The sequence below is a fragment of the Microcaecilia unicolor genome, chromosome 10, assembly GCF_901765095.1.
Source record: "Microcaecilia unicolor chromosome 10, aMicUni1.1, whole genome shotgun sequence".
Lineage (NCBI taxonomy): Eukaryota > Metazoa > Chordata > Amphibia > Gymnophiona > Siphonopidae > Microcaecilia > Microcaecilia unicolor.
This window is the reverse complement of record NC_044040.1, coordinates 133,608,770-133,636,323: the sequence shown is the minus strand read 5'-3', so window position 1 is coordinate 133,636,323 and position 27,554 is coordinate 133,608,770. Positions and strand designations below refer to the sequence as shown.

Sequence of the window (27,554 nt, the reverse complement as noted above, 5' to 3'; positions counted from 1 at the left end):
TGGTGCCTCGGTCTTCCTTGAGTTTCAACAAAGTCTTCTCCACCAGAGATATGGGAGGATAAGCATACAGCAGGCCTTCCCCTCAATCCAGGAGGAAGGCATCCGATGCCAGTCGGCCGTGGGCCTGAAGTCTGGAACAGAACTGAGGGACCTTGTGGTTGGCTCGAGATGCAAAGAGATCTACCAAGAGGGTGCCCCACACCGGGAAGATCCGGCGCACTTCTCTGGAGTTGAGCGACCACTCGTGAGGTTGCATAATCCTGCTCAACCTGTTGGCCAGACTGTTGTTTACGTCTGCCAGATATGTGGCTTGGAGCAGCTTGCCGTAACGGCAAGCCCACAGCCACATGCTGACGGCTTCCTGACACAGGGGGCGAGATCCGGTGCCCCCCTGCTTGTTGATGTAATACATGGCAACTTGGTTGTCTGTCTGAATTTGGATAATTTGGTGGGACAGCCGATCTCTGAAAGCCTTCAGAGCGTTCCAGACCACTCGTAACTCCAGGAGATTGATCTGCAGATCGCGTTCCTGGAGGGACCAGCTTCCCCGGGTGTGAAGCCCATCGACATGAGCTCCCCACCCCAGGAGAGACGCATCCGTAATCAGCACCTTTTGTGGCTGAGGAATTTGGAAAGGGCGTCCCAGAGTCAAACTGGACCAAATCGTCCACCAGTACAGGGATTTGAGAAAACTCGTGGACAGGTGGATCACGTCCTCTAGATCCCCAGCAGCCTGAAACCACTGGGAAGCTAGGGTCCATTGAGCAGATCGCATGTGAAGACGAGCCATGGGAGTCACATGAACTGTGGAGGCCATGTGGCCAAGCAATCTCAACATCTGCCGAGCTGTGATCTGCTGGGACGCTCGTACCCGGGAGACGAGGGACAGCAGATTGTTGGCCCTTGTCTCCGGAAGATAGGCACGAGCCGTCCGAGAATCCAGCAGAGTTCCTATGAATTCGAGTCTCTGTACTGGGAGAAGATGGGACTTTGGGTAATTTATCACAAACCCCAGTAGCTCCAGGAGTCGAATAGTCATCTGCATGGACTGTAGAGCTCCTACCTCGGATGTGTTCTTCACCAGCCAATCGTCGAGATAAGGGAACACGTGCACTCCCAGCCTGCGAAGCGCTGCTGCTACTACAGCCAGGCACTTCGTGAACACTCTGGGCGCAGAGGCGAGCCCAAAGGGTAGCACACAGTACTGGAAGTGATGTGTGCCCAGACGAAATCGCAGATACTGTCTGTGAGCTGGCAATATCGGGATGTGCGTGTAGGCGTCCTTCAAGTCCAGAGAGCATAGCCAATTGTTTTCCTGAATCATGGGAAGAAGGGTGCCCAGGGAAAGCATCCTGAACTTTTCCTTGATCAGATATTTGTTCAGGGCCCTTAGGTCTAGGATGGGACGCACCCCCCGTTTTCTTTTCCACAAGGAAGTACCTGGAATAGAATCCCAGCCCTTCTTGCCCGGATGGCACGGGCTCGACCGCATTGGCGCTGAGAAGGGCGGAGAGTTCCTCTGCAAGTACCTGCTTGTGCTGAAAGCTGTAGGACTGAGCTCCCGGTGGGCAATTTGGAGGCTTCGAGGCCAAATTGAGGGTGTACCCTTGCCGGACTATTTGAAGAACCCAATGGTCGGAGGTTACAAGAGGCCACCTTTGGTGAAAAACTTTCAACCTCCCCCCGACCGGCAGATCGCCCAGCACGGACAGGTTGATGTCAGCTATGCTCTGCTGGAGCCAGTCAAAAGCTCGCCCCCTGCTTTTGCTGGGGAGCCGAGGGGCCTTGCTGAGGCGCACGCTGCTGACGACAGCGAGCGCGCTGGGGCTTAGCCTGGGCCGCAGGCTGGCGAGAGGGAGGATTGTACCTACGCTTACCAGAAGAGTAGGGAACAGCCCTCCTTCCCCCATAAAAACGTCTACCTGATGAGGTAGAAGCTGAAGGCTGCCGGCGGGAGAATTTGTCAAAAGCGTTATCCCGCTGGTGGAGCTGTTCTACCACCTGTTCGACCTTTTCTCCAAAAATGTTGTCCGCTCGGCAAGGGGAGTGCGCAATCCGCTGCTGGATCCTATTTTCCAGGTCGGAGGCACGCAGCCATGAGAGTCTGCGCATCACCACACCTTGAGCAGCGGCCCTGGACGCAACATCAAAGGTATCATATACCCCTCTGGTCAGGAATTTTCTGCATGCCTTCAGCTGCCTGACCACCTCCTGAAACGGCTTGGCTTGCTCAGAAGGTAGCTTGTCCACCAAGCCCGTCAACTGTCGCACATTGTTCCGCTTATGGATGCTCGTGTACAGCTGGTAGGACTGAATCTTGGCCATGAGCATAGAGGAATGATAGGCCTTCCTCCCAAAGGAGTCTAAGGTTCTGGAGTCTCTGCCCGGGGGCGCCGAAGCATGCTCTCTAGAACTCTTAGCCTTCTTTAGGGCCAGATCCACCACACCAGAGTCGTGAGGCAACTGAGTGCGCATCAGCTCTGGGTCCCCATGGATCCGATACTGGGATTCGATCTTCTTGGGAATGTGGGGATTAGTTAATGGCTTGGTCCAGTTCGCCAGCAATGTCTTTTTTAGGACATGATGCATGGGTACTGTGGACGCTTCCTTAGGTGGAGAAGGATAGTCCAAGAGCTCAAACATTTCAGCCCTGGGCTCATCCTCCACGACCACCGGGAAGGGGATGGCCGTAGACATCTCCCGGACAAAGACCGCGAAAGACAGACTCTCAGGAGGAGAAAGCTGCCTTTCAGGGGAGGGAGTGGGATCAGAAGGAAGGCCATCAGACTCCTCGTCAGAGAAATATCTGATGTCCTCCTCCTCCTCCCACGAGGCCTCACCATCGGTATCAGACACAAGTTCACGGACCTGCGTCTGAAGCCGTGCCCGACTCGACTCCGTGGGAACACGGCCATGGTAGGAGTGTCGAGAGGTGGATTCCCTCGCCAGCACCGGTGATGCTCCCTCCGCCGACGTCGTCGGGGAGTCTGCCTGGGAGGCGGCCGTAGCCGGTACCGCAAGCGGTACCGGTACCGGAGACCTCACCTCGGGCAAAGGGCCAGCCGTCGCCTCACCCGATGGTACCGGTGGCGCAAGCACCCCCGGTACCGGAGGAGAAGGGCGCAACAGCTCTCCCAGAATCTCTGGAAGAACGGCCTGGAGACTCTCGTGCACAGCGGCTGTGGAGAAAGACTGAGAAGCCGATCCAGGCGTCGAGGTCAGAGTCTGTTCCGGGCGTGGAGGCGGTTCCGGGCTGTCCAAGGGGGAGCGCATCGACACCTACTGAATAGAGGGTGAGCAGTCCTCCTGGTGCCGATGCGTACTGGGTACCGACTCCCTCGGCGACCCAGAGCTCTCGGTACCGAGACGGGAAGGAGACCGGTGTCGATGCTTCTTCTACTTCTTCAAACGAAGCATATCACCGGAGCTTCCCGGTACCGACGAGGACGTAGAATCCAACCGTCGCTTCCTCGGGGCCGAGGCCGAAGAAGGTCGATCTCGGGGTGGGGGGGGGTGGGGGGGGGGCTGTACCGCAGGAGCCCTCAGGGCAGGAGGAGACCCACCCAAAGGCTCACCGCCACCAGCAGGGGAATGGACAGCCCTCACCTGCACTCCAGACGAAGCACCACCGTCCGACGACAACAGCAATAGCGGAGGTCCCGGTACCACCGACGTCGACGCAGCCTTTCGATGTCTTGGTACCGACGATGCAGGAGGTAGAAGCCTCGATGCAGTCGATGCCGATGCAGAGGCCGTTCGATGCTGTCGACGTCGATGCACTCGACGAGCCCCGTGCTGTTGTCGTCGAAGAGCCCGAGAACAACGCGTTCCACTGGGCCAATCTCGCTGCCTGAGTTCTCTTTTTCAAAAGAGCACAAAGACTGCAGGCCTGCGGGTGGTGCCCAGCCCCCAGACACTGAAGACACGAAGCGTGCCTATCAGTGAGCGAGATTACCCGGGCGCACTGGGTGCACTTCTTGAAGCCGCTGGAAGACTTCGATGACATGGGCGGAAAACTCACGCCGGCGAAATCAAAATTCGCGATGATGACGAAAGGCACCAAAAAGAAGGGAGAAAAAACCCGTACCGAGGCCAAATAGGCCGGTCCCGAAAGCGAAAGGAAACTTACGCGGGGAAAAAGCTGGAAATACGGGAAAGGGGTAAAGACCGGATCGGTCTCTTTTTTTTTTTTTTTCTTTTTAAAGCGAAAATCGCGAAGACGTGCGAGGTCAACTTGAGGGGCACGAAACGGCGCAAAACACGACCGTCCCGAGCGCGGACAAAAGAAGACTGACGAACATGAGCCGGTTCGGGCGGGAAGACGGTCGCGCATGCGCGGTGCGCATGGGCGCGCGAGGGCTAGCAAAGGCCTTTGCTAGTGAAGATTCCGATTGGAGGGGGCTGCCGTGGACGTCACCCATCAGTGAGAAGAAGCAGCCTGCTTGTCCTTGGAGAATACATTTTATGCTGCTTATCCTAGCAGTGGATTTACCCCGTCCATTTTAATAATGGCTTATGGACTTTCTTTTAGGAAGTTATCCACACCTTTCCTAAACCCCGCTAAGCTAAATGCTTTTACCACATTCTCTGGCAACAAATTCCAGTGTATAATTGCACATTGAGTGAAGCAACGTTTTCTCCAATTTGTCTAAATTTACTACTTTGTAGTAGCTCCATTGCGTGCCTCCTAGTCCTAGTAATTTTGGAAAGAGTAAACAAGTGATTCACGTCTACTCATTATTTTATAAACCTCAGCCACCTTTTCTCTAACCTGAAGAGCCCCAGCTGCTTTAGCCTTTCCTCATAGGGAAGTCGTCCCATCCCCTTTTATAATTTTTGTCGCCCTTCTCTGTACCTTCTCTAATTCCACTATATCTTTTTTGAGATGCGGTGACCAGAATTAAATACAATGTTCGAGGTGTGGTCGCACCATAGAGCAATACAAAGGCATTATAACATCCTCATTTTTGTTTTCCATTCCATTCCTAATAATACCTATTTGCTTTCTTAGCTGCCGCTGCACACTCAGAAGAGGGTTTCAACGTATCATCAATGATGACACCTAGATCCCATTCTTCTGGGTGACTCCCAGTGTGGAACCTTGCATTAAGTAACTATATTTTAGGTTCCTCTTTCCCACATACATCACTTTGCACTTGCTCACATTAAACGTCATCTGCCATTTGGATGTCCAGTCTCCCAGTGTCCTCTTGTAATTTTTCACAATCCTCTTGCGATTTAACAACTTTGAATAATTTTGTATCGTCAGAAAATTTAATTACCTCACTAGGTACTCCCAGCTGTAGATCATTTATAAATAAGTTAAAAAAGCAGCAGTCCTAGAACAAACCCCTGAGGAACCCCACCATCTACCCTTCTCCATTGAGAATACTGACCATTTAACCTTACTCTTTGTTTTCTATCTTTTAAACAGTTTTTAATCCACAATAGAGCACTACACCTCCTATCCCAAGACTCTCCAATTTCCTCTGGAGTCTTTCATGAGGTACTTTTTGAAAATCCAGATACACAATATCGACCGGCACACCTTTATCCACGTTTGTTCATCCCTTCAAAGAAATGTAATAGATTGGTGAGGCAAGATTTCTTTTCACTAAATCCATGTTGGCTTTGTCTCATTAATCCATGCTTTTGAATATGCTCTGTAAGTTTGTTCTAAGTAGTGTTAATGTACATACCTTCCTATGCTAGGCCTAAGGGCTGGGCCTGCTGCAAAGGCCTGTGCATTGCTCTGTGTGACTCTCACATTTTAGCCTACTAACTCAGCATCTTTTGTAACAATCAGTGCTTTCTCAGGAGCTGAGAACAGACATTTCACAGATGCACATTTGGCTGAAGCTGAGTATGCTTTTCATATAAGGTGGATGTAACCTTGGGACTTGCTGAACGACAGACTGAGGACAAAGTGAGCCTAGAATGTTTCAGATTTGGGGTGAGGGGACACAAGGGTATTGTTCTATGTAATTTCACGCTATACTGATAACTGACTAGCCAATAGCTACCGACTTTGCACGTGAACCCCCATCAGGAGACACTGATAGAATACATGACCAATCCATATATGGCATACGCTACTTAATGGTTCTGGTTTATGGGAAATCACATGATTTGGGCAAAAGGAAACTTACAAATGATATATATGTGGTTGGATGGGACAGAGTGAGCTGAGCACTCGTTGTTATTCAGGATTTCTGTCTTGCTTTACTGTGTGCTCCAGAGGGAACAATTACCTTGTATATTTTTGGCTTAGTGATTATACCAATAAACCTTTGTTTGTGGTGCACCTACAGCTAAGTCTGATTGTACCTCTTATTCTTCAGCTTACAAGGCTGAAGTGTTTTCCCCTCAGGGCAAGGTGATTGGGAAAACACAGTAGTCTCTACCATTTTACCTGGCACCGGCGTCAGGCTCACTGGTCTGTAATTTCCAGGATCATCTCTGGAACCTTTTTAAAAAAATCGGTGTTACATTGGCCACCCTCCAATCTTCCGATATCATGCTTGATTTTAAAGATAAATTACATATTACTAACAATAGTTCTGCAAGTTAATTTTTCAATTCTATCAGTACACTGGGATGAATACCATCTGGTTCAGATGATTTGCTACTCTTCAATTTGTCAAATTGCGCCATTACATCTTCCAGGTTTATAGAGATTTTATTCAATTTCTCTGATTCGTCAGCTTTGATTACCATTTTTGGCACTGGTCTCTTTCTCAAATTTTCCTCGGTGAAGACCGAAGCAAAGAAGTCATTTAATCTCTCTGCTATGGCTTTGTGTTCCCTGGGTGCCCCTTTTAGCCCTCAGTCATCTAGTGGTCCAACTGATTCTTTTGCCAGCTTCTTGATTTTAATATACTTAAAAAAATTTTTTACTATGTGTTTCTGCCTCCAAACGCAGTATTATTTTTTCTAAGTCCCAATTTGCCTTCCTTATCAGTGTTTTGCATTTGACTTGCCATTCTTTAAGCTGTCTGGACTAAAGGGGGGAGGGGGTGGGGAAGCTAATGGATGAAATCACTTACTATTGATTTGGTTTCTTTTTCATTCCTTCTTTCCTTTCTTTCTGTTTTATTGATTTAACTTCTCTTTATAGGATTAAGAAACACAACTGCCTATTTCACTTACTACTACTTATCATTTCTATAGCGCTATAAGGCATACACAGCGCTGTACACCATACACAAAAAAGACAGTCCCTGCTCAAAGAGCTTACAATCTAGATAAGACAGGCAGACAGAACAATTAAGGGTAAGGGAATAAAGAGGTGAGGATAAAAAGGACAGGGCAAGTGAGCAGTGGTTAGGAGTCAAAAGCAGTGGTAAAGAGGTGGGCTTTAAGTTTGGACTTGAAAACAGCCAAAGAGGGGCTAGACGTACAAGCTCGGGAAGTTTATTCCTGGCGTGAGGTGCAGCAAGATAAAAGGAACGGAGTCTGGAATTAGCAGTAGAGGAGAAGGGGACAGATAAGAGATATTTATCAACAGAACGGAGTACCCGAGGGGGGGGCGTAGGGAGAGACAAGAGTGGAGATGTATGATATATGTCTCCCTGATGCAATCGGGGTAGGAGGAGTCAGACATGCTGCTAATTTGCCATTTCCTGCAGGCTCCACACTAACGTCCCTGCTCAGTCTGCTTTTCACATATTTCAACCACAGCTTTGTTTGTGACTAAGGCGCTCACCACCCAAGAGGACTCTTCACCACTGCCATGGATTATCTAGTCCTGTCACATCTACCTGTTTAACTAACTCTTGTTTTTGGTTTTTTTTTTTTGAATGAGAAACTTTATTCTAACCTAAACAAGGACTACTCACTATCAATGGCAGTTGCCATGGGGGATCACCACCAGACAAGCTTTACCATGCGTGGGATATGCATAAAGGAATCCTGTCAAGAAGGAATGGATCCTCAGAAGCTTAGCTAAAATTGGGTGGCGGAGCAGGTGGGGGGAAGAGGGGTTGGTGGTTCGGAGGCGAGAATAGGGGAGGGCAGACATATGGTCTGTGCCAGAGCCAGTGATGGGAGGCGGGAAAAATCTGCTGGGCAGATTTATACGGTCTGTGCCCTGAGAAAGACAGGAACAAATCAAGGTAAGGTATACACATGAGTTTATCTTGGGCAGACTGGATGGACCATGCAGGTCTTTTTCTGCCGTCATCTACTATGTTATGTTACCAAGTGGAGGCCTGCAAGCCAAGTTTTGGGGCTAAGGAAAGGCATTCCTCCTGCTCAATCAGGTAACAAATCCACACACTGATCCCTGAGACCAAGGGGCAACAGACCAAGTCAGGCCAAAGATAACAGGATTCTGCTGCAGTGAGCCAATCTGCACCATCTGCTGGAGGCAGATAAATAATAGCAAGTTCTAGGCTGCATTACTCCTACTGATGATGCCACTAGAAAGCTCAGGTCTCTGCCTCCATTTGCTAGTAGTCAAGACTAGTCAAATAGGATGAAAAGGAAGAAAGATTACAAGCCCTACATGCATTTTACAAATGTATGTGAAATGAGAGCACAATGTGTATACCAACCGCAACAGTGTCATCAAAGCCTACAGCAAAAGTACTCAACATATATCTCTCCAGATAGTGCAGTGTGGCTCTTCAAAGAACCTAAGGAAATTCAGGCTTGGGTCTTAGGATGAACATCTGATTGCTGCTCTTGGATACAGATCACCAAGGCCTAGACCAGTGGCGTACCGGGGGGGGGGGGGGGGGGGGGGGGGCGCCACGCGCCAGTTGGCCGAGTCCACTCGTTCCCTCCCTGCTGCTCCCTCTGCGTGGAACAGGTTACTTCCTGTTCCAGGGCAGAGGGAGCAACAGGTAGGGAATGAGCGGACTCGGCCAACAGGCGCGCGGCACCCCCCCAGCAGGTAAAAATGCACCCGGGGGGGGGGGAGGTAAAAATGCACCCGGGGGATGTGTGTGTGGCCGCATCGGCGATCCGCCCCGGGTGTCAGGCAGCCTAGGAACGCCACTGGCCTAGACATCACTGATCACCTTCATCAACATTTTTTGTTTTATGATTTTTATTATGTAAATACTTTCAGGTTGGAGAAGTGGTTTATATACTTTGATAAATAAACATATACCAGTCATATTGAGACCTCTTCTGTTTACTGAAATGGTCATTTTCAATTTAAGAATCGCACAGCTGACTTCTCACCTGCTGTACGTGAGGCTCCTTGGCAAAGGAGATTCTGGCTACAGAATGTGATGTTATAGTGAGCTCCTCTCCATTCACCTCCCCCTCCTCCACTTCCACGATGCCTGGGATAAGAGGAGTGAAGAGTTAAACATGTTACTCTATTCTTGACAAAGAAAACTCTCTCAGTATGCGTTGTCATTTTATAGCATTATATAACAAAGTTTGTGCCCAATGAGAAGAATGTATCATATTATTCAGAGAGGTCTTTTACTTTACAACATTTATTACATGCCTCACCAAGTTAGCTCAAGGTGTGTTACAGCAGATACATCATCAGTTACAACTAGAAGTGTATAAACATTTTCTCACACAATTACAATCAAATGTATGGTACCTTGCTTTCCTTAAATTGTAATGCAACAGCTTATATTTTTACGACCATGGAACAAATAAAGCAGAAGTTTGCTATTTCAGATTTAACATTTCAGTCATAGAGCATTAACTGGAAAAGATTTAAAAAAAAAGGGATGTTCCAGTTTTAAACACATTTTTCTTCTTGGTTAGGAATGTTCATTTAAAGAATCATATTGTAGGTGTTTTTTTAACGTCTCATAGCAGTGCAACTTCTGTAGTTCCAAGGGAAGGCCTTCCATAGTTTATTGCCTAGTGCAGTGTCACAAACATTTTCTGGCAGATTTCAGTAAACAGCTTTCCTATGAACTCTTCTGCAAAACTTATGCAGCAATTCAGACGATGTCCAGCTGAATGTACTGAGTGTTGCTCTGTGTCAGTACTTGTATTCTGCGTTCTTCAACCCTAGTGGAGAAGAAATCTAACCACACAAGGCATGCAGAATTAGCACCTGGGTTAAGTAATTTAATAGTCTTCCAATTGTTGACTACTTCATCCCTTTCAACAGTTTTTCTAACCTTAGAATGATAAAAATGCCTAAAGTTCACAGGAAATACTATTTTTACATTCCAGTAAGATATTTGAGCCTGTTTTTCAACTGGTATTTAACTGCTAAAAAGGTATACACAGACCAGATAATGATGCTGCTAAATTCATTCTAGATGGAAGTAACACTGGTGCCACAAAGCCAGTGATGCTGAGATAGACAGAGAGTACATTTCTTGTGATGTTTTGTCATTTCCTGATAAACTTGTACCAGTTGAAGCTCATATGCTACAACATAGGGAGGGAGTGCCGGCCTGCCTCTCAGACATCGCTGCCTGGATGTCCAACCGGCATCTGAAACTGAACATGGCAAAGACTGAGCTCCTTGTCTTTCCACCCAAACCCTCTTCTCCTCTTCCCCCACTTTCCGTCTCTGTTGACAACGCCCTCATCCTCCCCGTCTCTTCAGCCCGCAATCTCTGAGTAATTTTCGACTCCTCCCTCTCCTTCTCTGCCCATATCCAGCAGACAGCTAAGACCTGTCGCTTCTTCCTCTTTAATATTAGCAAAATTCGCCCATTCCTCTCTGAACAGACCACCCGAACCCTCGTCCACTCGCTCGTTACCTCTCATCTTGACTATTGCAACCTTCTCCTCGCTGGCCTCCCGCTTAGCCACCTATTCCCCCTTCAATCTGTCCAAAATTCCGCCGCACGTCTTATCTACCGCGTGAACCGATACTCTCATATCACCCCTCTCCTCAAGTCGCTTCACTGGCTCCTGATCCGCTACCGTATACAGTTCAAGCTTCTCCTATTGACCTTCAAGTGCACTCAATCTGCAGCCCCCCATTACCTCTCTACCCTCCTCTCCCCGTATGTTCCCACCCGTAACCTCCGCTCTCAGAACAAATCACTCCTATCTGTACCCTTCTCCACCATCGCTAACTCCAGACTCGCCCCTTCTGCCTCGCATCACCTTATGCCTGGAACAGACTTCCCGAGCCCATACGCCTTGCGCCCTCCCTGCCCATTTTCAAGTCCTTACTCAAAGCCCATCTCTTCTCCCTTGCTTTTGGCGCCTAACCACCTTCCCCATTCATGATACCTACACTGACTACATAGTTTGTTACCTTTAGATTGTAAGCTCTCTCGAGCAGGGACCGTCCTTCCCCATGTTTAAACTTGTACAGCGCTGCGTAACCCTGGCAGCGCTATAGAAATGCTAAGTAGTAGTAGTAGTATATATTGCCTATTTCAGGGAGAGTAGAGAAGAGGAAAGATTACTACAAAGGAACACTAGGCTTGTCCAGTGACTCAAGGTGGTGCATTATGCATTACTAAGAGGAAGATTCCTGATTCAATTCCCATTCAGATCTTCTACTCCCAGGGACAGCTAGGGATGCTGAAGAAGTAGCATCCATAACCCCTGGTGGGAGGGAGTCACAATTACTGCTTAAGGATGACACCTGGTGACCAGATTCAGGATCCATGACTTCAGTGTTCTGGAAGAAGCCTTGGTCCATGGCATCACTGCAATAACCAGACTAGGCATGCTAAGGCTAAGGGCGAGGAGGACATAGAACCCCCCCCCCCCCACACACACACACACACACACAGGTAGGTGCAAATGAAAGACTCCTGAGGCCAGACCCTGGCCCTGGTTCTCACTAAGCTGAAGTACAAAGGATCAGAATGAAATTACCAGGTCAACCTCCTCCCTCCAAAAAAATGTGAACACTGCTCACTACTTAAATCAAAACAAATATGCTTATATTTGTATGACATATTTTAAGCATATATTCTACCTGCAGAAAATACACCTAACAAGAACATAGCAGTGCTATTTGCCAATAAATTGCACATAAGGGGGACCAATTTTATAAGAGGATGCTTATGTGAAAGGTCCACAAAGGCACCTAACAACAAATGCACCTTTATAACAAGGTAAAATTATGTCTTACCTGATAATTTTCTTTCCTTTAGCGACAGCAGATGAATCCAGGAACTGGGTTATGTCCGTCTACCAGCAGGTGGAGACAGAGATAAACAGAACTGAAGGGAGTGATACCCTGCATCAGTTAGTATAAATCCTTCTTAAGCAGTAAATTTAGGCCAACTAAAATAAACAATATGAATATAGGAACCATCTTCAATGAAAAAACAGAACCAAATAACAGAACCAGAAACAGTGCACTCTTGCTCCAAAGATCGACATCCAGACGTAGTTCATGTACTTGCCTGAAACTGCATCAGCGGAAAAGGAACACAGTGGTGGAAAATTCATCGGCTAATAGGGTGGGATCCTGGATTCATCTGTTGCCACTAAAGGAAAGACATAATTTTACCTGCCTTGTCACATGCAGAAGATGAATCCAGGAACTGGTGGGATGTACCAAAGCATTCCCTAATTATGGCAGGATGCCGACGTCCCCCGCGCTAACACATATGCCCCGAAATGTGTGTCTTCCTGTGCGGCGACATCTAGTCTGTAGTGTTTAACGAAAGTATGATGGGAAGCCCAAGTAGCTGCACAACAAATTTCATCCACATGAAGAATAGAAGTTTCTGCCCAAGAAGCTGCCTGCGCTCGAGTAGAATGAGCTCTTAGAGGAGCAGGCGGCTCTCAACCCTGTAAAATATATGTGGACTCAATGGCCTCCTTAATCCATCGAGCAATGGAAGCTATGGAGGTGGCCTCACCCCTCCTTGGTCCCGAAAGGAGAAAAAGAGGTGATCTGAACGTTGAAATTCATGGAGGAGTGGCCTAGTGGTTAAAGCACTGGGCTTACAATCCAGAGGTGGCCAGTTCAAATCTCACTGCTGTTCTTTGTGATCTTGGGCAAGTCACTTAACCCTCCATTGCCTCAGGTACAAACTTAGATTGTGAGCCCTCCTGGGACAGAGAAATATCCAGTGTACCTGAATGTAACTCACCTTGAGCTACTACTGAGAAAAAGGTGTGAGCAAAATCTAAATAAATTAGTTACCTGCAGGTACCGGAAAAGCACCCTTTGGACATCCAACAGGTGAAGCAATGCAAAGTCTCTCGGAAAATCCTCCTTCTGCAAAAGTTTGATTGAGGTGAAAATCTGACACCATCTTCGGTAAAAAAGATGGTACTGTCTAAATAGAGACCCCGGCTTCTGAAAACTGCAAAAAGGGATCCCGATAAGACAAAGCTTGAAGTTCAGAAATGTGCCAAGCTGAGATAATAGCCACTAAAAAAAAACGTTTTCAGAGTGAGCTCTTTATCTGAAGCCTTGTGTAAGGGCTCGGAGACGCCTGAAAAGTGCGAAGCACCAGGTTTAAATGCCAAGGAGAACACGGCCGACGCAAGGGTGGACGAAGATGAAGGGCCCCTCGCAGAAAATGAACTACATCCAGGTGAGCAGCAAGGATCAAACCGGCTACTTGCCCTCGGAAACACGCCAGGGCCGCTACTTGAACCCATAGAGAATTATATGCGAAACTCTTTTTAAGCCTGTCTTGGAGGGAGTCTAAGATCATCGAAATGGAAGAAAGGAAGGGTGACCCAGTACGCTGAACACACCACTCGGAAAACGCTTTCCACACTCGAACATAAGTGTAGGAAGTAGACTGTTTTCGAGCCTGCAAAAGTGTGGCAATAAGAGGGTCTGAAAAACCCTTTTCTCAACAAATGCCTTTTGAGCCAGGCCATAAGACCAAAGTGGGAGGGATTTTCCATCCGGACTGGACCCTATTGGAGACGATCCAGAGTCACCGGTAGTCACAGCGGTGGTCTGTCAAGCAGCCGAATCAGATCCGCATACCAAGGACGCCAAGCCCAGTCTGGAGCGATCAGCACTACTAGTTCGTAATGAAGACTGAAGTTTCCCTATCAGTGGCCATGGAGGAAAGACATAGAGCAGTCCTTTCTTTGGTCACAGCTGCAGCAGGGCGTCGAGCCCTGCAAATTCGGGCTGTCATTTTTAGGAGAAGAATTTGAGCACTTCGCATTCTTCGACGTGGCCATAAGGTCCATCACTGGTATTCCACAACGGTAATAAATGAGACGGAATGCCGAACACAGTTCCCATTTCACTGCATCCAAGACTGTTCGACTGAGAAAATCCACCTGGGTATTGCTCTGAACCGCAACGTGCGCTGCTGATATACAAAGAATATGAGCCTCCACCCACACCATCAGACGGGATGCCTCCTCTACTAGAGGTGAACTACGGGTCCCCCCCCCTGCCGACTGATGTAGGCCACTGTCATAGGGCTGTCACACAAAACTCAAACCGCCTTGCCCTCTAGCAGATCCTGAAAACTGACCAAAGCGTTTACGACTGCCCTCAATTGCAAGCAATTGATGGACCAAACCAATTCAAGCGGAGTCCATACAATGAGCATCCCATCCCGACAGACTGGCATCTGTCATGACCACCACCCAGGTCAGGAAGGCCAACGGTACTACCGTCTGCAAATTGGATGGAAGGAGCCACCAGGCTAAACTGATCTTGGCTGTGTCTGTCCAGGACAGACGTCATTGGTAGTCCAGGGAAGTCAGTGACCATCTGCTCAGAAGAAACAACTGAAGGGGCCGCATGTGAGCCCTCACCCAAGGCACCGCCAGAGTGGCTGCCATAGAACCCAGGACTTGAACAAAATCCCAAATGCAAGGGCGTGGTAGACAAATCAAGGACTGGATTTGAGCAACCAATTTGATTCGTCACCCATAAGGAAGGAACACCTTCCCCGGCTTCTTGTCGAAGTGCACCCCGAGATATTCCAGGGTCTGAGTAGGCAAAAGTTGACTCTTGGCTCTGTTGATGATCCAGCCCAACGACTTTAGGAGTGCAATTACTCAGTCAGTGGCAGCTCAACTCTCCTGTGGTGAATCTGCTCGAATCAACCAATCGTTGAATTAGGGATGTACCCGAATTCCTTCCTTCCGTAAAAAGGCCGCCACCACTACCATGACTTTTGAAAAGGTATGCGGGGCAGTGGTTAATCCAAAAGGAAGGGCTCGAAACTGGAAGTGCCGTCCTAGAATCGCAAACCTGAGGAACTTCTGAAGAAGCTGCCAAATTGGAATATACAAATAAGCTTCCTGTAGGTTGAAAGCAGTCAAGAACTCACCCGGTTGAACAGCCGCTATAATGGCTCTCAACATTTCTATGCGAAAGTGTCAAACCTGCAAAAATTTGTTCACCTTCCTTAAATCGAGAATAGGCCGAAAGGTTCCGCCGCTTTTGGGAACCACAAAATAAATGGAATAGCGACCCTTGAGCTGTTCTAGAGGAGGCACCAGAATGATGGCTCCCAAACACAGAAGATCTTGTAAAGTGTTTAGAACTGCTATGCGCTTGGAGCGCGTGCCGCAGCACTACACAAGAAAAAAATCTGTGAGGGGCGAGTCGAATTCCAATTTGTATCCTTCCCTCACCACGTCGAGGACCCATTGGTCTGTAGTTATCTTGACTCACTCCGAAAGGAGCAGGGAGAGCCACCCCCCTATCTGCTCCCCGGCAGAATGGGCCAGCGCCCCATCATTGGGAGGTGCGAGGAGTTGCTCCCTGATGGTTTCCAAACGGTCACTTGTCATTGTGAAAGGAAGATCTTTGCTGGAATTAAGAACGCTGAATGGACCCTGAAGATCGACCTGGGCGATACCGGCGTGCCTCCTGAAATTGGGATTTTGAAGGTCCTTGCCTAGAAGTAGGCTTAGGTTTAGCCTTGGGAAGGCGTTGGGACTTGGAATCTCCTAAGACCTTAACAATTTTTTCCAAATCCTCTCCAAACAACAATTTACCTTGAAAAGGCAATTGTATCAGACATTGTATCAATTGTATCAGATGCCATATCGGCAGACCAATGCCAAAGCCACAACAGTCACCGAGAGCACACTGCTAAACACATAAGTTTAGCTGAAGAACAAACCAAGTCATACAAAGCATCTGCTAAGTAGGCAAGACCTACATCTATGTAAGAAAACTCAGGAGCTCCAGCCATATCAGACTCCTGTACCGAATGGAGCCAACTAAGACAAGCCCTAGCCGCATAAGAGCTACACACGGAAGCCTGAAGCATCAAGGAGGCCACCTCAAAGGCATATTTTAAAGAAGCTTCAAGACGTCTGTCCTGCATGTCCTTCAGTGCTACTCCGCCTTCTACCTGTAACACAGTCCAAGGACCCCTCCTCAGGAACTGAAGACGCCTGTCTCTTTTTCAGAGAAGTCCCATCCTCGGACGTAGCCCCAAGAGACCTGTATCCCCCCCCCCCCCCCCGAACCTACAGAAACTTCTAGAGAAGGAGCTGGGCCAAGGTTGCCAGATGGGCGGTTTTCCGCAACCCGCCGCGGGAAATTTTTGCCCGTGGCGGGTTGCGGTTTTTTGGGCTGCTTTTTGGGCTTCAGGGCGGTTTTTTGGGTGGCTTTTTCGGCCGCAGGGGGCGGGGTTAGTGACGTGTTTGGGCGGGGTTAGTGACGTTTTGGGCGGGGTTAGTGACGTGGGAGGCGGGGCCGATGACGGGGGAGGCGGGGCCGGTGACGGGGGAGGCGGGGTTGATGACGGCGGGGGCGGGGGTGTCAGGGGCGGGGTTTGAGTTTGGGCGGGTTTTGGGCGGGTTTTATGCCGGATTGGGTGGGAAAAAAATTTTCCACCTGGCAACACTGAGCTGGGCCAGAAAGGGGGTGGTTCCGTTTAAGCATATATGCTTGATGCATGAGAAGTACAAATTCTGGGGAAAAGAAATCCCCCGAAGCAGCAAGAGCCCCTGGAGACTCAGCAGAAGAGCCGACTTTTCCGACCCCCCCCCCCCCCCCCCGAAGGAGCACCCACTGCTGGAGAAGCCATGCTGCCAGGAACCGCCGCCGGAGCCGATTCGGCGGCATTCTTGAAAATGGCGGGGCCGGGCGGGAAAACACTCTCTCCAGTGAACTAACAGCGCCGTCAGTCTCAGCGCTACAAAATCCTGCCACTGACTGCTGTTTCCCTCAGCGGGGACAGTGTTTAACTGTCTCTGCCGCCATTATCAACCAGCCGGGAAAGAAGAATAACAAAGCCGACACTTACCAGCTGCAGTCAGTGAAAGTGCGGGACCAGTCAGAATGGAGCTGAGGAAAGGTGATCTGGTTCCGACAGAGGCAGAAATCAGAAAGCGCCGAACTGTTCTCAAAGTTTTGTTTTGGGGTTTTTCTTTTAAAAATAAATTTTACGCTTTTTTTTAAGTAAGGAGGCAGGAGAAAGAGCAAAGCAGCCTGTGAAGAGGGATATGAGGTGAGGCAGGGACCTAACAATTAAACATGCCTCCAAAGGGTTGCCAGGTGGAAAATTTTTTTCACACCCAATCCAGCCTAAAAACAGCCCAAAACCCACCCAAACTCAAACCCCTCCCCTGACACCCCACCCCCGCGTCATCAACCCCGCCCCCGCCGTCATCGGCCCCGCCCCCATCACTGGCCCCGCCCAGAACGTCATTGACCCCGCCCAAAATGTCACTAACCCCGCCCCCCGCGGCCGAAAAAACCGCCTGAAAACCGCGGAAAAGAAAAAAAAGAAGCCCAAAAAACCGTAACCCGCCGCGGGCAAAAATTTCCCGCGGCGGGTCGCGGAAAGCCGCCCAATTGGGCGGTAAAACCGCCCACCTGGCAACTCTGACCAGGGTTGCCAGGTGGAAAATTTTTTCCCCACCCAAATCAGGCCAAAACCCGCCCTCATCAACTCCGCCCCCGCCGTCATCGGCCCCACCTCTTCCGTCACAAGCCCCGCCTCCCCGTCATCGGCCCCGCCCAGAATGTCACTAACCCCGCCCAAAACGCCACTAGCCCCGCCCCCAACGGCCCGAAAAACCACAAAAAAACCCGCCGAAAGACCCCAAAACAAGCCCAAAAACCGCAACCCACCGCAGGGAAAAATTTCCCGCGGCGGGTCTCAGAAAACCGTCCAATTGGGCGGGAAAACCGCCCACCTGGCAACACTGCTGATACCCTCAGTCAGACATCCCCCCAGCTCAACTGGCCACCGGCCCAAGAGCACCCTCAGTTGCCTTTAATCCAGGAGCTGGAGAGAAGCTGTCCACCAACTGCTGGAGACAGAGATATACCAACTAATGCAGGGGCTGGCCAGTGATGCCATAAAAAAAAAATTCCCACCCAAAACAGGCCAAAACCTGCCCAAAAACCGCACACACCCCACCCCCGACGTCATCACCCCGCCCCTTCCGTCATCAACCCCGCTCCTTCCGTCATCACCCCAGCCCCTGCCGTCATCAGCCCCGCCCCCACCGTCATCGCCCCACCCAATACATCACCTTGCCCCGCCCAATACGTCACCAAACCCCGCCTCTGTAGCCATTAGCCCCACCCCCCGCCGGCCGAAAAACCGCCCAAAAGCCGCACAGAAAAAAAAAACAAGCCCAAAAAACCGCAACCCGCCAAGGGCAAAAGTTTCCCGTGGCGGGTTGCGGAAAACCGCCCATCTGGCAACCCTGGGGCTGGCCATCTGGTATCACTCCCTTCAGTTCTGTTGATCTCTATCTCCACCTGCTGGTAGAGAGACATAACCCAGTTCCTAGAGTCATCTGCTGCATGTGACAAGGTAAAGCCCAATAAAGCCAAATGTTCTTGCACAAATGTACACCTGTTCCAAAAATGTAAATTTGTGCATGAGAAGCGAATTTCTGAGTGGGCCCACACATTTCCTCCCTACCCTCTTCCCCCTGTTAAAAATTAATACATTGGCTGGCGGGAATCCCTAAATGCGCCAAAGTCCTCTTTTACTGCAGCGGGAAAAGTCTCTCTCCCTTTTTTTTTTTGGAAATGGATGTGTGGTAAGTTTCCAGGGGAGCCCTTACTGCCACCTAGGAGCTGGTAAGGAATCCTACGCTAACCTGGTGGTGACCGGGCAGTGTGCAGGGCTGCCCAATTACCGCTGGGTAAGTCCCCACCTCTACAAAAAAAAAAAAGGTATTTTTTGAATGCTGGAAATGGAACGTGATGAGGGAAAGCACTACTATCGGGCTTCAGTGGTAGTGCCAAATTTGCGCACGGCAAGCCGATGGTGGGCTTGCTGTCCCTTTGTAAAAAGACCCCTGAGTCACCGCCCAGGAAAATGATTTAGCTGTCATTGTTGATGATACATTGAAACCCTCTGCTCAGTATACTGCGGTGGCTAAGAAAGCAAATAGAGTGATAGGAATTATTAGGAAAGGAATGACCCCCCCCCCCCCCCCAAGATTATTATAATGCCTTTGTATCGCTCCACGGTGCAACCGCACCTCTAATATTGTGTGCAGTTCTGGACACTGCATAGCAGAATTAGAAAAGGTACAGAGCAAGATGACAAAAATGATAAAGGGGATGGGATGACTTGCTCAGACAAATGGTGACGGAATCCACGAGGGAAGAGTCGATGCTGGATCTAGTGCTCACGAATCCAGGTGGGTGCCCACCTATGTAATAGTGATCATCACACCGTATGGTTTGATATAAGGGTGAAGGCGGAGTGCGGACGCACAAAACTCAAAGTACTGGATTTCAGACGTACTGATTTTGACAAAATGGGGGAATACCTGAAGAAGGAGCTGTTGGCGTGGGAAGGCGCAGGAGATGTGGAAAAACAGTGGTCCAAGCTAAAGGCTGCTATAAATATGGCGACTGATCTTTTAGTGAGGAACGTCAACAAAAACAAGAGAAGCAGGAAGCCTATAAAGTTCTCCAAACAAGTAGCTGAAAAAAAAGAGCAAAAGAGGCTTTGTTCAAAAAATACAAAAGAACACGAGAGGATCACGGAAAAGATTATCGGATTAAACTCAAAGAAGCGAAGAGGGAAATACGGCTAGCGAAAGCTCGAGTGGAAGAAAAAATGGCTAAAGAAGTAAAGAGAGGTGACAAGACCTTTTTCAGATATATTGGAGAAAGGAGAAGAGATAGGAATGGAATTGCGAGACTGAAATAATAAGAATGGCTATGTGGAGAGTGATGAAGATAAAGCGAACGTGCTAAACAATTATTTCTCTTCGGTGTTCACGGAGGAAAATCCTGGAGAAGGACCACAGTCGGCTGCTGAGGGAACATCTGGGAATGGAGTGGATACTGCACCATTTACGGAAGAAAGAGTTTATAAACAGCTGCAGAATCTGAAGGTGGACAAAGCTATGGGGCTGGATGGGATACATCCCAGGATACTGAAGGAGCTCAGAGAGGTCCTGGTGGGACCTATTAAAGACTTATTTAATAGATCTTTACAAACGGGAGAGGTTCCACGGGATTGGAGATGAGCAGATGTGGTCCCTCTTCACAAAAGTGGAGACAAGGAAGAAGTGGGAAACTACAGATCGGTAAGTCTCACGTCGGTGGTAGGAAAAATAATGGAGTCACTGCTGAAAGAAAGGATAGTTAACTTTCTAGAAGCCAACGGGTTACAGGACCTGAGGCAACATAGCTTTACAAAAGGAAAATCCTGCCAAATGAATCTTACGTTTAAACAATTTTTTATTCAGGCAATTACATAATAGCCACACGATAACGGCATTGAACACACTACTGCAATAAATCTAACATTATGTAGCTAACATCAAACGAACAGCGTCTATAGCCTTTTTCTCCCTTTCCTTCCCCACCCCATCCCCCCATCCTATGCTCCCCTCCTCCTCCCCACTCCGTATATTTCCAACCATTAACAACAAAGTAATTTTTCCAACTGAAGAGAACAATATATAAACATTGAGCAACTCCCACCTCCTCACCCTCTCTCCATCACCGGAGACTACCTTGACCGTGGAAGAGTGAGGACTCTCTCCATTAGAGAATACCAGTTCAACCACACAGTCCCAGACTCTGATTACGCCACTGAGGTAGTAATCACTCTTTTGCCTTATGAAACTTCAGGGTTACAATGGAAGACCAACTAATCATGTATTCAGCATGTCTTCTTACTTTCCACCTCCCAACCCCTCTACTCCGTATGTCACCTCCTACCCTCCCCATCCCTCCAACCTCCCTCCCGAACCCACACATTCACACCACACTCACCCTAACTCATTCAATACCTGACTTCGTGCTCTAGAGGAAATTTGTTCCAGATAGGCTCCCCATATTTTAATAAAGGACTGTTGTCTTTTTGCCGTATGCCGTGCTCCGCGCGCTTCCCAGAGCATCAGCTCATGCAACTTATTCCTCCAGTACCAGTATGATGGGGCCTTGTCAAAGACCCAATAGTTAAAAATACATTTTTTCCCCAAGATACTGGATTTACTTAGAAAGAGTTTCTCCCCTCTGGTTCCTTTATCCCACACTCCCACTGCACTAAATATCACTCGTTGAAAAGACAGCCTGACCCAACCTCCAAGGACCCCTGACAGAAATTGGGAGAGAGCCAACCAGAACATCCGCATATATCTACACTGTCATAATCCATGTGTTAAAGTTGCCGAACCCACTCCGCACTTCTCTGAAACTATGGCTCCCACGTACCATGCTTGATTGCCCGAAAAGTACGCCCTATATATAGTCCGGAAGTGGCTCTCTTGTAACTCTGCGCTGTGTACCACTCCTGTAACTCCTTTAAGGGCTGCCAAGAGTCTACCCCCGGTTACCCTTTCTCCCGACTCCTTACTCCACCTTTCAGCCAATGCACTCACATCTCGTACAGGTTTATACTTTCCCAGGACTTTGTGAAACCATGCTATGGATACTTGTCCGGCTGGGTCTCCGGCCAGGAATTCCCTGAGCCGCCCCCTGAACTCCATCGCAAGAGCAGGCTGATGCAGACCCCGGACATAGTGGCATAACTGAAGATAGGCCAGCTTTGCCAGGGGGCCTCCTGCACAGCGCCTCTCAAACTCCGAGAAGGGCAGTACGGACCCATCAATCTGCAAAAAATGCTCCAACAAATTCACCCCCTGTCTCTCCAGCTCTTGAAATATTCTGTTGTCACAACCTGCTGGGAACTCCGCATTGCTGGAGAGTGGCAACAAAACACTGCATTCCGGGTTCTAATCCCATAATCGTACTACCACCCGCCAGAGCTGCCGCATAGATCTCAAGAGCACACTCTTGTTAAACGGTGCTGGAATTCCGGCCGCCTTCGCATGCAACAGATAATTCATATCCCAAGGGTGAAAGTACGCCTTTTCCCATCTTACATCTGTGAAAGCTGTGGTACCTAACATCCAGTCCCTCATGTGTCTAAGGAGGCATGCTTGATTGTAGGCCCTCATGTCTGGTATCCCTAATCCTCCTCTACTCTGGGCTTCACCCACGTACTGCCACCTTATTTTTGGTCCCCCCCCCCCCAACAGAACCTCCCTATTAACCTCTGCAGTGCTCTTAAGTCTTTGTTAAGCAGCCAGATTGGCAGCGACTGCAACATGTAGAGCCACTTCGGGAACGTCTTACCTAAGGGGCTTTGCTTTAACACCCAATCTACCTCATCCTTTGTTATATTCGCATTTAAGAATTATCGGTCCCCATCAGTCAGCTTAGGCAAGTTTATGCTTTCCAGATAAGCCTCGCTAGGTGTTACTATTTCCCTATGCGGTTTATACAACTCTGTCAGAAAATCTTTAAAGACATTGGAGATGATGCCATCCTTATGTTCTAACAAGCCATGCTTATTTACTAACGTTAGTACTTTGCGAGAACCCACCCGCCTGTGTATAATCCGGGCCAGGAATCTCCCTCCTCTATTAGCAAATTTATAGAGCTGGTATTTGTAGTATGTCAGAGACCTCTGTACCGTTTGGTGCATAAGCTCATTGAGTGCTTGCTGCGCCTCCAGCAGCTGTATCCGAATTCCCTGCAGATGTTCCCTCCCGTTTCCTCAATAGGGTTACACACTTTTCCAACCTAAGCATCTCCCTCTGCCTCGCCTTTTTCTTGAAACTAGCGTAGGCTAGCGTCTCCCCTCTAAGTAGCGCTTTTGCAGTTTCCCAAAAAAGTACGGGGTTCTCTCTGTGGGCCGCATTAGTCTCTTTAAAATCCTTCCATTTATTCACCAATTGGGATAGGAATTGACTATCTCGATATAAATATGATGGGAATCGCCATGAGTATTCCTCTCTCGTTTCCCCTTCCAGTCGTAATTCCACAGCCACCCACGCGTGATCTGAAACCACTATGGGGCCTATTCTGGCCTCCGTTACCTGAGTTAATAAACCCCGCGTGAGTAAGATGTAGTCGATGCGAGACAGCGTGGAGTGCGCTCAGGAAAGATGGGTATAATCTCGATCCACTGGATTAAGCGTCCTCCACGCATCTATCACATCTAAAGCTTCCTCCAACATCCAAATCCCTCTTTGAGTCCTGGTCAGCTCTCTCTCTCTGGGCTTAGATCTGTCTAACTTTGGGTCCACTACTTCATTAAAATCACCCCCCCCCCCCCCATTATGAGTGGCACTGTCCCCATTCCTGCAGTCTCCGCAAAAGCTGTTTATAGAATTGTTTCTCATAGCTATTGGGAACGTACATATTGCATAACGTCACAGGCTGTCTATCCAACTCCAGGGACACCAATATATACCTCCCCCTGGTATCCTTGATTGTTTTCTTAACTTTCACATGTATTCCTTTCCTAATCAAGATCAGTACGCCTCCCTTCCCTTCCACTGCTGGGGAGTCCATGATTTCACCCACCCACCAACGCTTCAGTTTTTCATGTTCTGCCCGGGATAAATGGGTTTCTTGTAAGAAGGCTACGGACGCTTTCTGGTCATTAAGTACTTTTAATATTTTTTGTCTCTTAATGGGAGAGTGGATTCCTCCCACATTCCAGGTGATGATCCTCAGAGGAGCCATACCATCTGTATCTTATCGGTTTTATTCCATGGTTTACATTTAACCTCCGGGGAATGTCCCAGCATCCACCCCCCCGGGCACGTGGGTCCAAACTTTCCTCCACAGTCACCCTAAAGCCGTCCATCAGACCATTCAAACAACATACATACCACTCTCGCATCCACACCCCAGCCCCCCTCTCCTCTCCGGCCCATCCCTTCTGCCCACTACCCCTTCCCTCCACCCCTCCCTCTCCCTTACCCCCCCCCCCTCCAAACTCCATACTTTACCCCTGTTGTGCCCATAGGCACCAGACTTCCTTATTCAGGGATCGGGACATCTACCCCTGTCACAGTGGTCTCTTGCCCTCTCGATATTTCATCCCTAACTTAGGTTCCCCTTTTAGTTCAGACTTAAGGGTTTAGGACTCTAATAGCATAAGTTATATCAGTCTACAGTATCTCTTGAAGAACAGCCAGATTTCCAATACGGCTGCCAGGTCGTGCAATTCTCATGGGTGGCACCGGTGAAAAACCAAGTCAAGCGGGTATCACTCTCTTTCACCCGCTGTTCTGCCTTTGGCCGCTGGACAACTCCCTGACAAGTTGGTCCACATAGTCCTTTGCTTTGCGAACTTTATCAAAAAACAGTGTTTGACCATTGTTGGTCACTTTCAATCTGGCTGGGTACAGCAGGCTGAATTTGTACTTCAATCCAAATAGCTTTGAGCACAATGGAGCGAATTCCTTCCTTGCTGTTGATACTTTAAAGGAATAATCCTGGAAACAGAGAATTTTGCCTCCTTGATATTCCAATTGCTTCCTTGTTCTCAGGCTCTGCAAAATCTCCACTTTGTGGGAGTAATTCAAGATCTTGAAAATTACTACTCGTGGTCTGTCAGTGTTTTCTCTGCGTGGGCCCAAACGATGTGCCCGTTCAACTTTCCTGCCAAATGAATTTTATTGACTTATTTGACTGAGTGACCAAAGAACTGGATGAAGGACATGTGAAAGATGTAATCTACTTGGATTTCAGCAAAGCCTTTGATACGGTCCCCCACAGAAGACTCGTGAATAACTGAAAGGGCTGAACTTAGGACCGAAAGTGGTGAACTGGATTGGAAATTGGTTGACTGCAGGTGGCAGAGGGTGGTGGTAAATGGAATCTGCTCAGAGGAATGTGAGCAGTGGAGCTCCTCAGGGGTAGGTGCTGGGTCCTATTCTGTTTAATATATTTGTGAGAGATATTGCAGAAGGGTTGGAAGGAAAGGTGTGCCTTTCTGCGGATGACATGAAAATAGCCAATAGAGTGGATACCTTAGAGGGAGTAGAAACGATGAGAAGGGATCTCCGAATGTCAGAAGAATGGTCAAAGAGGGGAGAGCTTAGTAAGCTTGACTCAGGAGAGAGACCTTGGGGTGTTGGTGTCTGAGGATCTAAAGGTGAAGAGACAAGGCGACGGCCATGGCCAGAAGGATGCTAGGCTGTGTAGAGAGGGGCGTAACCAGCAGAAGAAAGGAGGTGTTGATGCCTCTCTACAAGTCATTGGTGAGGCCCCACTTGGAGTATTGTGTTCAGTTTTGGAGGCTGTATCTGGCTAAAGATGTAAAAAGACTGGAAGTGATGCAAAGAAAAACTATAAAAATGGTAAGGGATTTGCGTTACAAACCGTACGAAAGACTTGCTGACCTAAACATGTATACCTTGGGAAAGGAGAAACGGCTGACATGATACAGACGTTCAAGTATTTGAAAGGTATTAATCTGCAAATGAACCTTTTTCGGAGATGGGAAGGCGGTAGAACTAGAGGACATGAATTGAGGTTGAAAGGGGGCAGACTCAGGACTAATGTCAGGAAGTATTTTTTCACAGAGAGGGTAGTGGATATGTGGAATGCCCTCCTGTGGGAGGTGGTGGAGATGAAAACGGTAATGGAATTCAAACATGCGTGGGATAAACACAAAGGAATCCTGTTTAGAAGGAATGGATGTATGGAATCTTAGCGGAGATTGGGTGGTGATGCTGGTAATGCTGGAGTGGAGGAGTGGCCTAGTGGTTAGGGTGGTGGACTCTGGTCCTGGGGAACTGGGGAACTGAGTTCGACAGCTCCTTGTGACTCTGGGAAAGTCACTTCCCTCCACTGCCCCAGGTACAAATAAGTACCTGTAAGCCGCATTGAGCCTGCCATGAGTGGGGAAAAAACGCGGGGTACAAATGTAACAAATGTAATGTAATTGGGAAACAAAATGGGAGCTGGGCAGACTTCTACGGTCTATGGGAAAATTAGGTTCTTACCTTGATAATTTTCTTTCCTTTAGTCACAGCAGATGAATCCATTAACTGATGGGTTGTATCTGCCTACCAGCAGGTGGAGATAGAGAACACTGAAAGCACATGGTGTTCCTGGACACCCAGCCCCCTCTGCCTTCAGCATATGAAATTTCCAAAGCAGAGTGAATAAGAAAGGCAAAATAACAAACTTTCCTCACAGAGAACAAACGCCCCTGAACCGGAGCAATAACCAAACAAAGGAGGGACATTATCAACCTCCTGCAATAAACAACAGCATGTACTAACTCTGATAGCTTGTCTTCAAGTACTGCTGATGAGGCACAGTGTCTGTATGCAACATCTGTACAAAAACTCAAGTCAGACAGGGAGGGATCATGGATTCATCTGCTGTGACTAAAGGAAAGAAAATTATCAAGGTAAGAACCTAATTTTCCCTTCCTTGTCATCAACAACAGATGAATCCATTAACTGATGGGAAGTACCAACGCACTCCCTAAGTAGGGTGGGAACAGACAACTCCATGAGCAAGCACTTGTGCTCAAAAATGCGCATCCTGCCGCGCTGCCACATCCAGCCTGTAATGCCACTCAAAAGAGAGCTGAGAAGCCTAGGTAGCCGCATGACAGATCTCTTGAAGAGAAAAGACACCCGTTTCAGCCCATGAAGAGGACATTGCCCTCGTAGAATGTGCTTTAAACGCTTCAGGCGGCGACTGCCCTGAAAGCAGATAAGCAGAAAAAAATGAGTTCCTTAAGGCAGCGGGCTATAGTGGCCTTAGATGCTGGAAACCCCCGTCGGGGACCTGCCAACAGAACAAATAAATGATCAGAATTCCTAAACTCATTTGACATCTGCAGATACTGCCACAGAGCCCTGCGGACATCCAAAAGGCTCAATTGCCCAAAGGAGTCCAGAAACTCCTCCTTACAAAAGGAAGGAAGAAAAATGGGCTGGTTCAGGTGAAAAGCTGAAACCACCTTAGGCAGAAAGGAAGGCACCGTACGAACAGTTACCCCAGATTCCGAGAACTGTAGAAAAGGATCCCAACAGGAAAGAGCCTGAAACTCAGACACTCTTCTTGCCGATGTCATTGCCACTAAAAAAAACTGTCTTGAGAGACACATCCTTACTACTACTACTAACTAGCATTTCTAAAGCGCTACTAGGGTTACGCAGCGCTGTACAATTTAAACATAGAAGGACGGTCCCTGCTCAAAGAGCTTACAATCTAAAGACAAGAGAACAATCTAAAGACAAGTGAACAATCTAGAGGACGAGTGAACAGTTAATCTGATAGGGTGGATAGATTGGGGCATTCTATCTATCTCGAGCGGTTAGGCGCCGAAGGCAGCATTGAAGAGGTGAGTTTTAAGCAGAGATTTGAAGATGGGTAGGGAGGGGGCATGGCGTATGGTTAAAGGAAGATTGTTCCAGGCATAGGGTGAAGCAAGGCA

At 48.5% G+C, this 27,554-nt stretch overlaps 1 protein-coding gene across 5 annotated transcripts in view; it reads right to left on the bottom strand.

Annotated features, from left to right (window-relative positions):
• The window catches only part of THAP4 (THAP domain containing 4), a 563,666-nt gene that overhangs the window by 87,995 nt on the left and 448,117 nt on the right, over positions 1 to 27,554 (bottom strand). For 4 of the 5 annotated variants that reach the window (XM_030215984.1, XM_030215988.1, XM_030215987.1 and 1 more), the window contains one exon: positions 9,190 to 9,293. The exons of the other annotated variant lie outside the window; for it this stretch is intronic. In XM_030215984.1, coding sequence (XP_030071844.1) covers positions 9,190 to 9,293 — 104 coding nt within the window. The remainder of the gene's footprint in view (positions 1 to 9,189; positions 9,294 to 27,554) is intronic. 5 annotated transcript variants of the gene reach the window in all.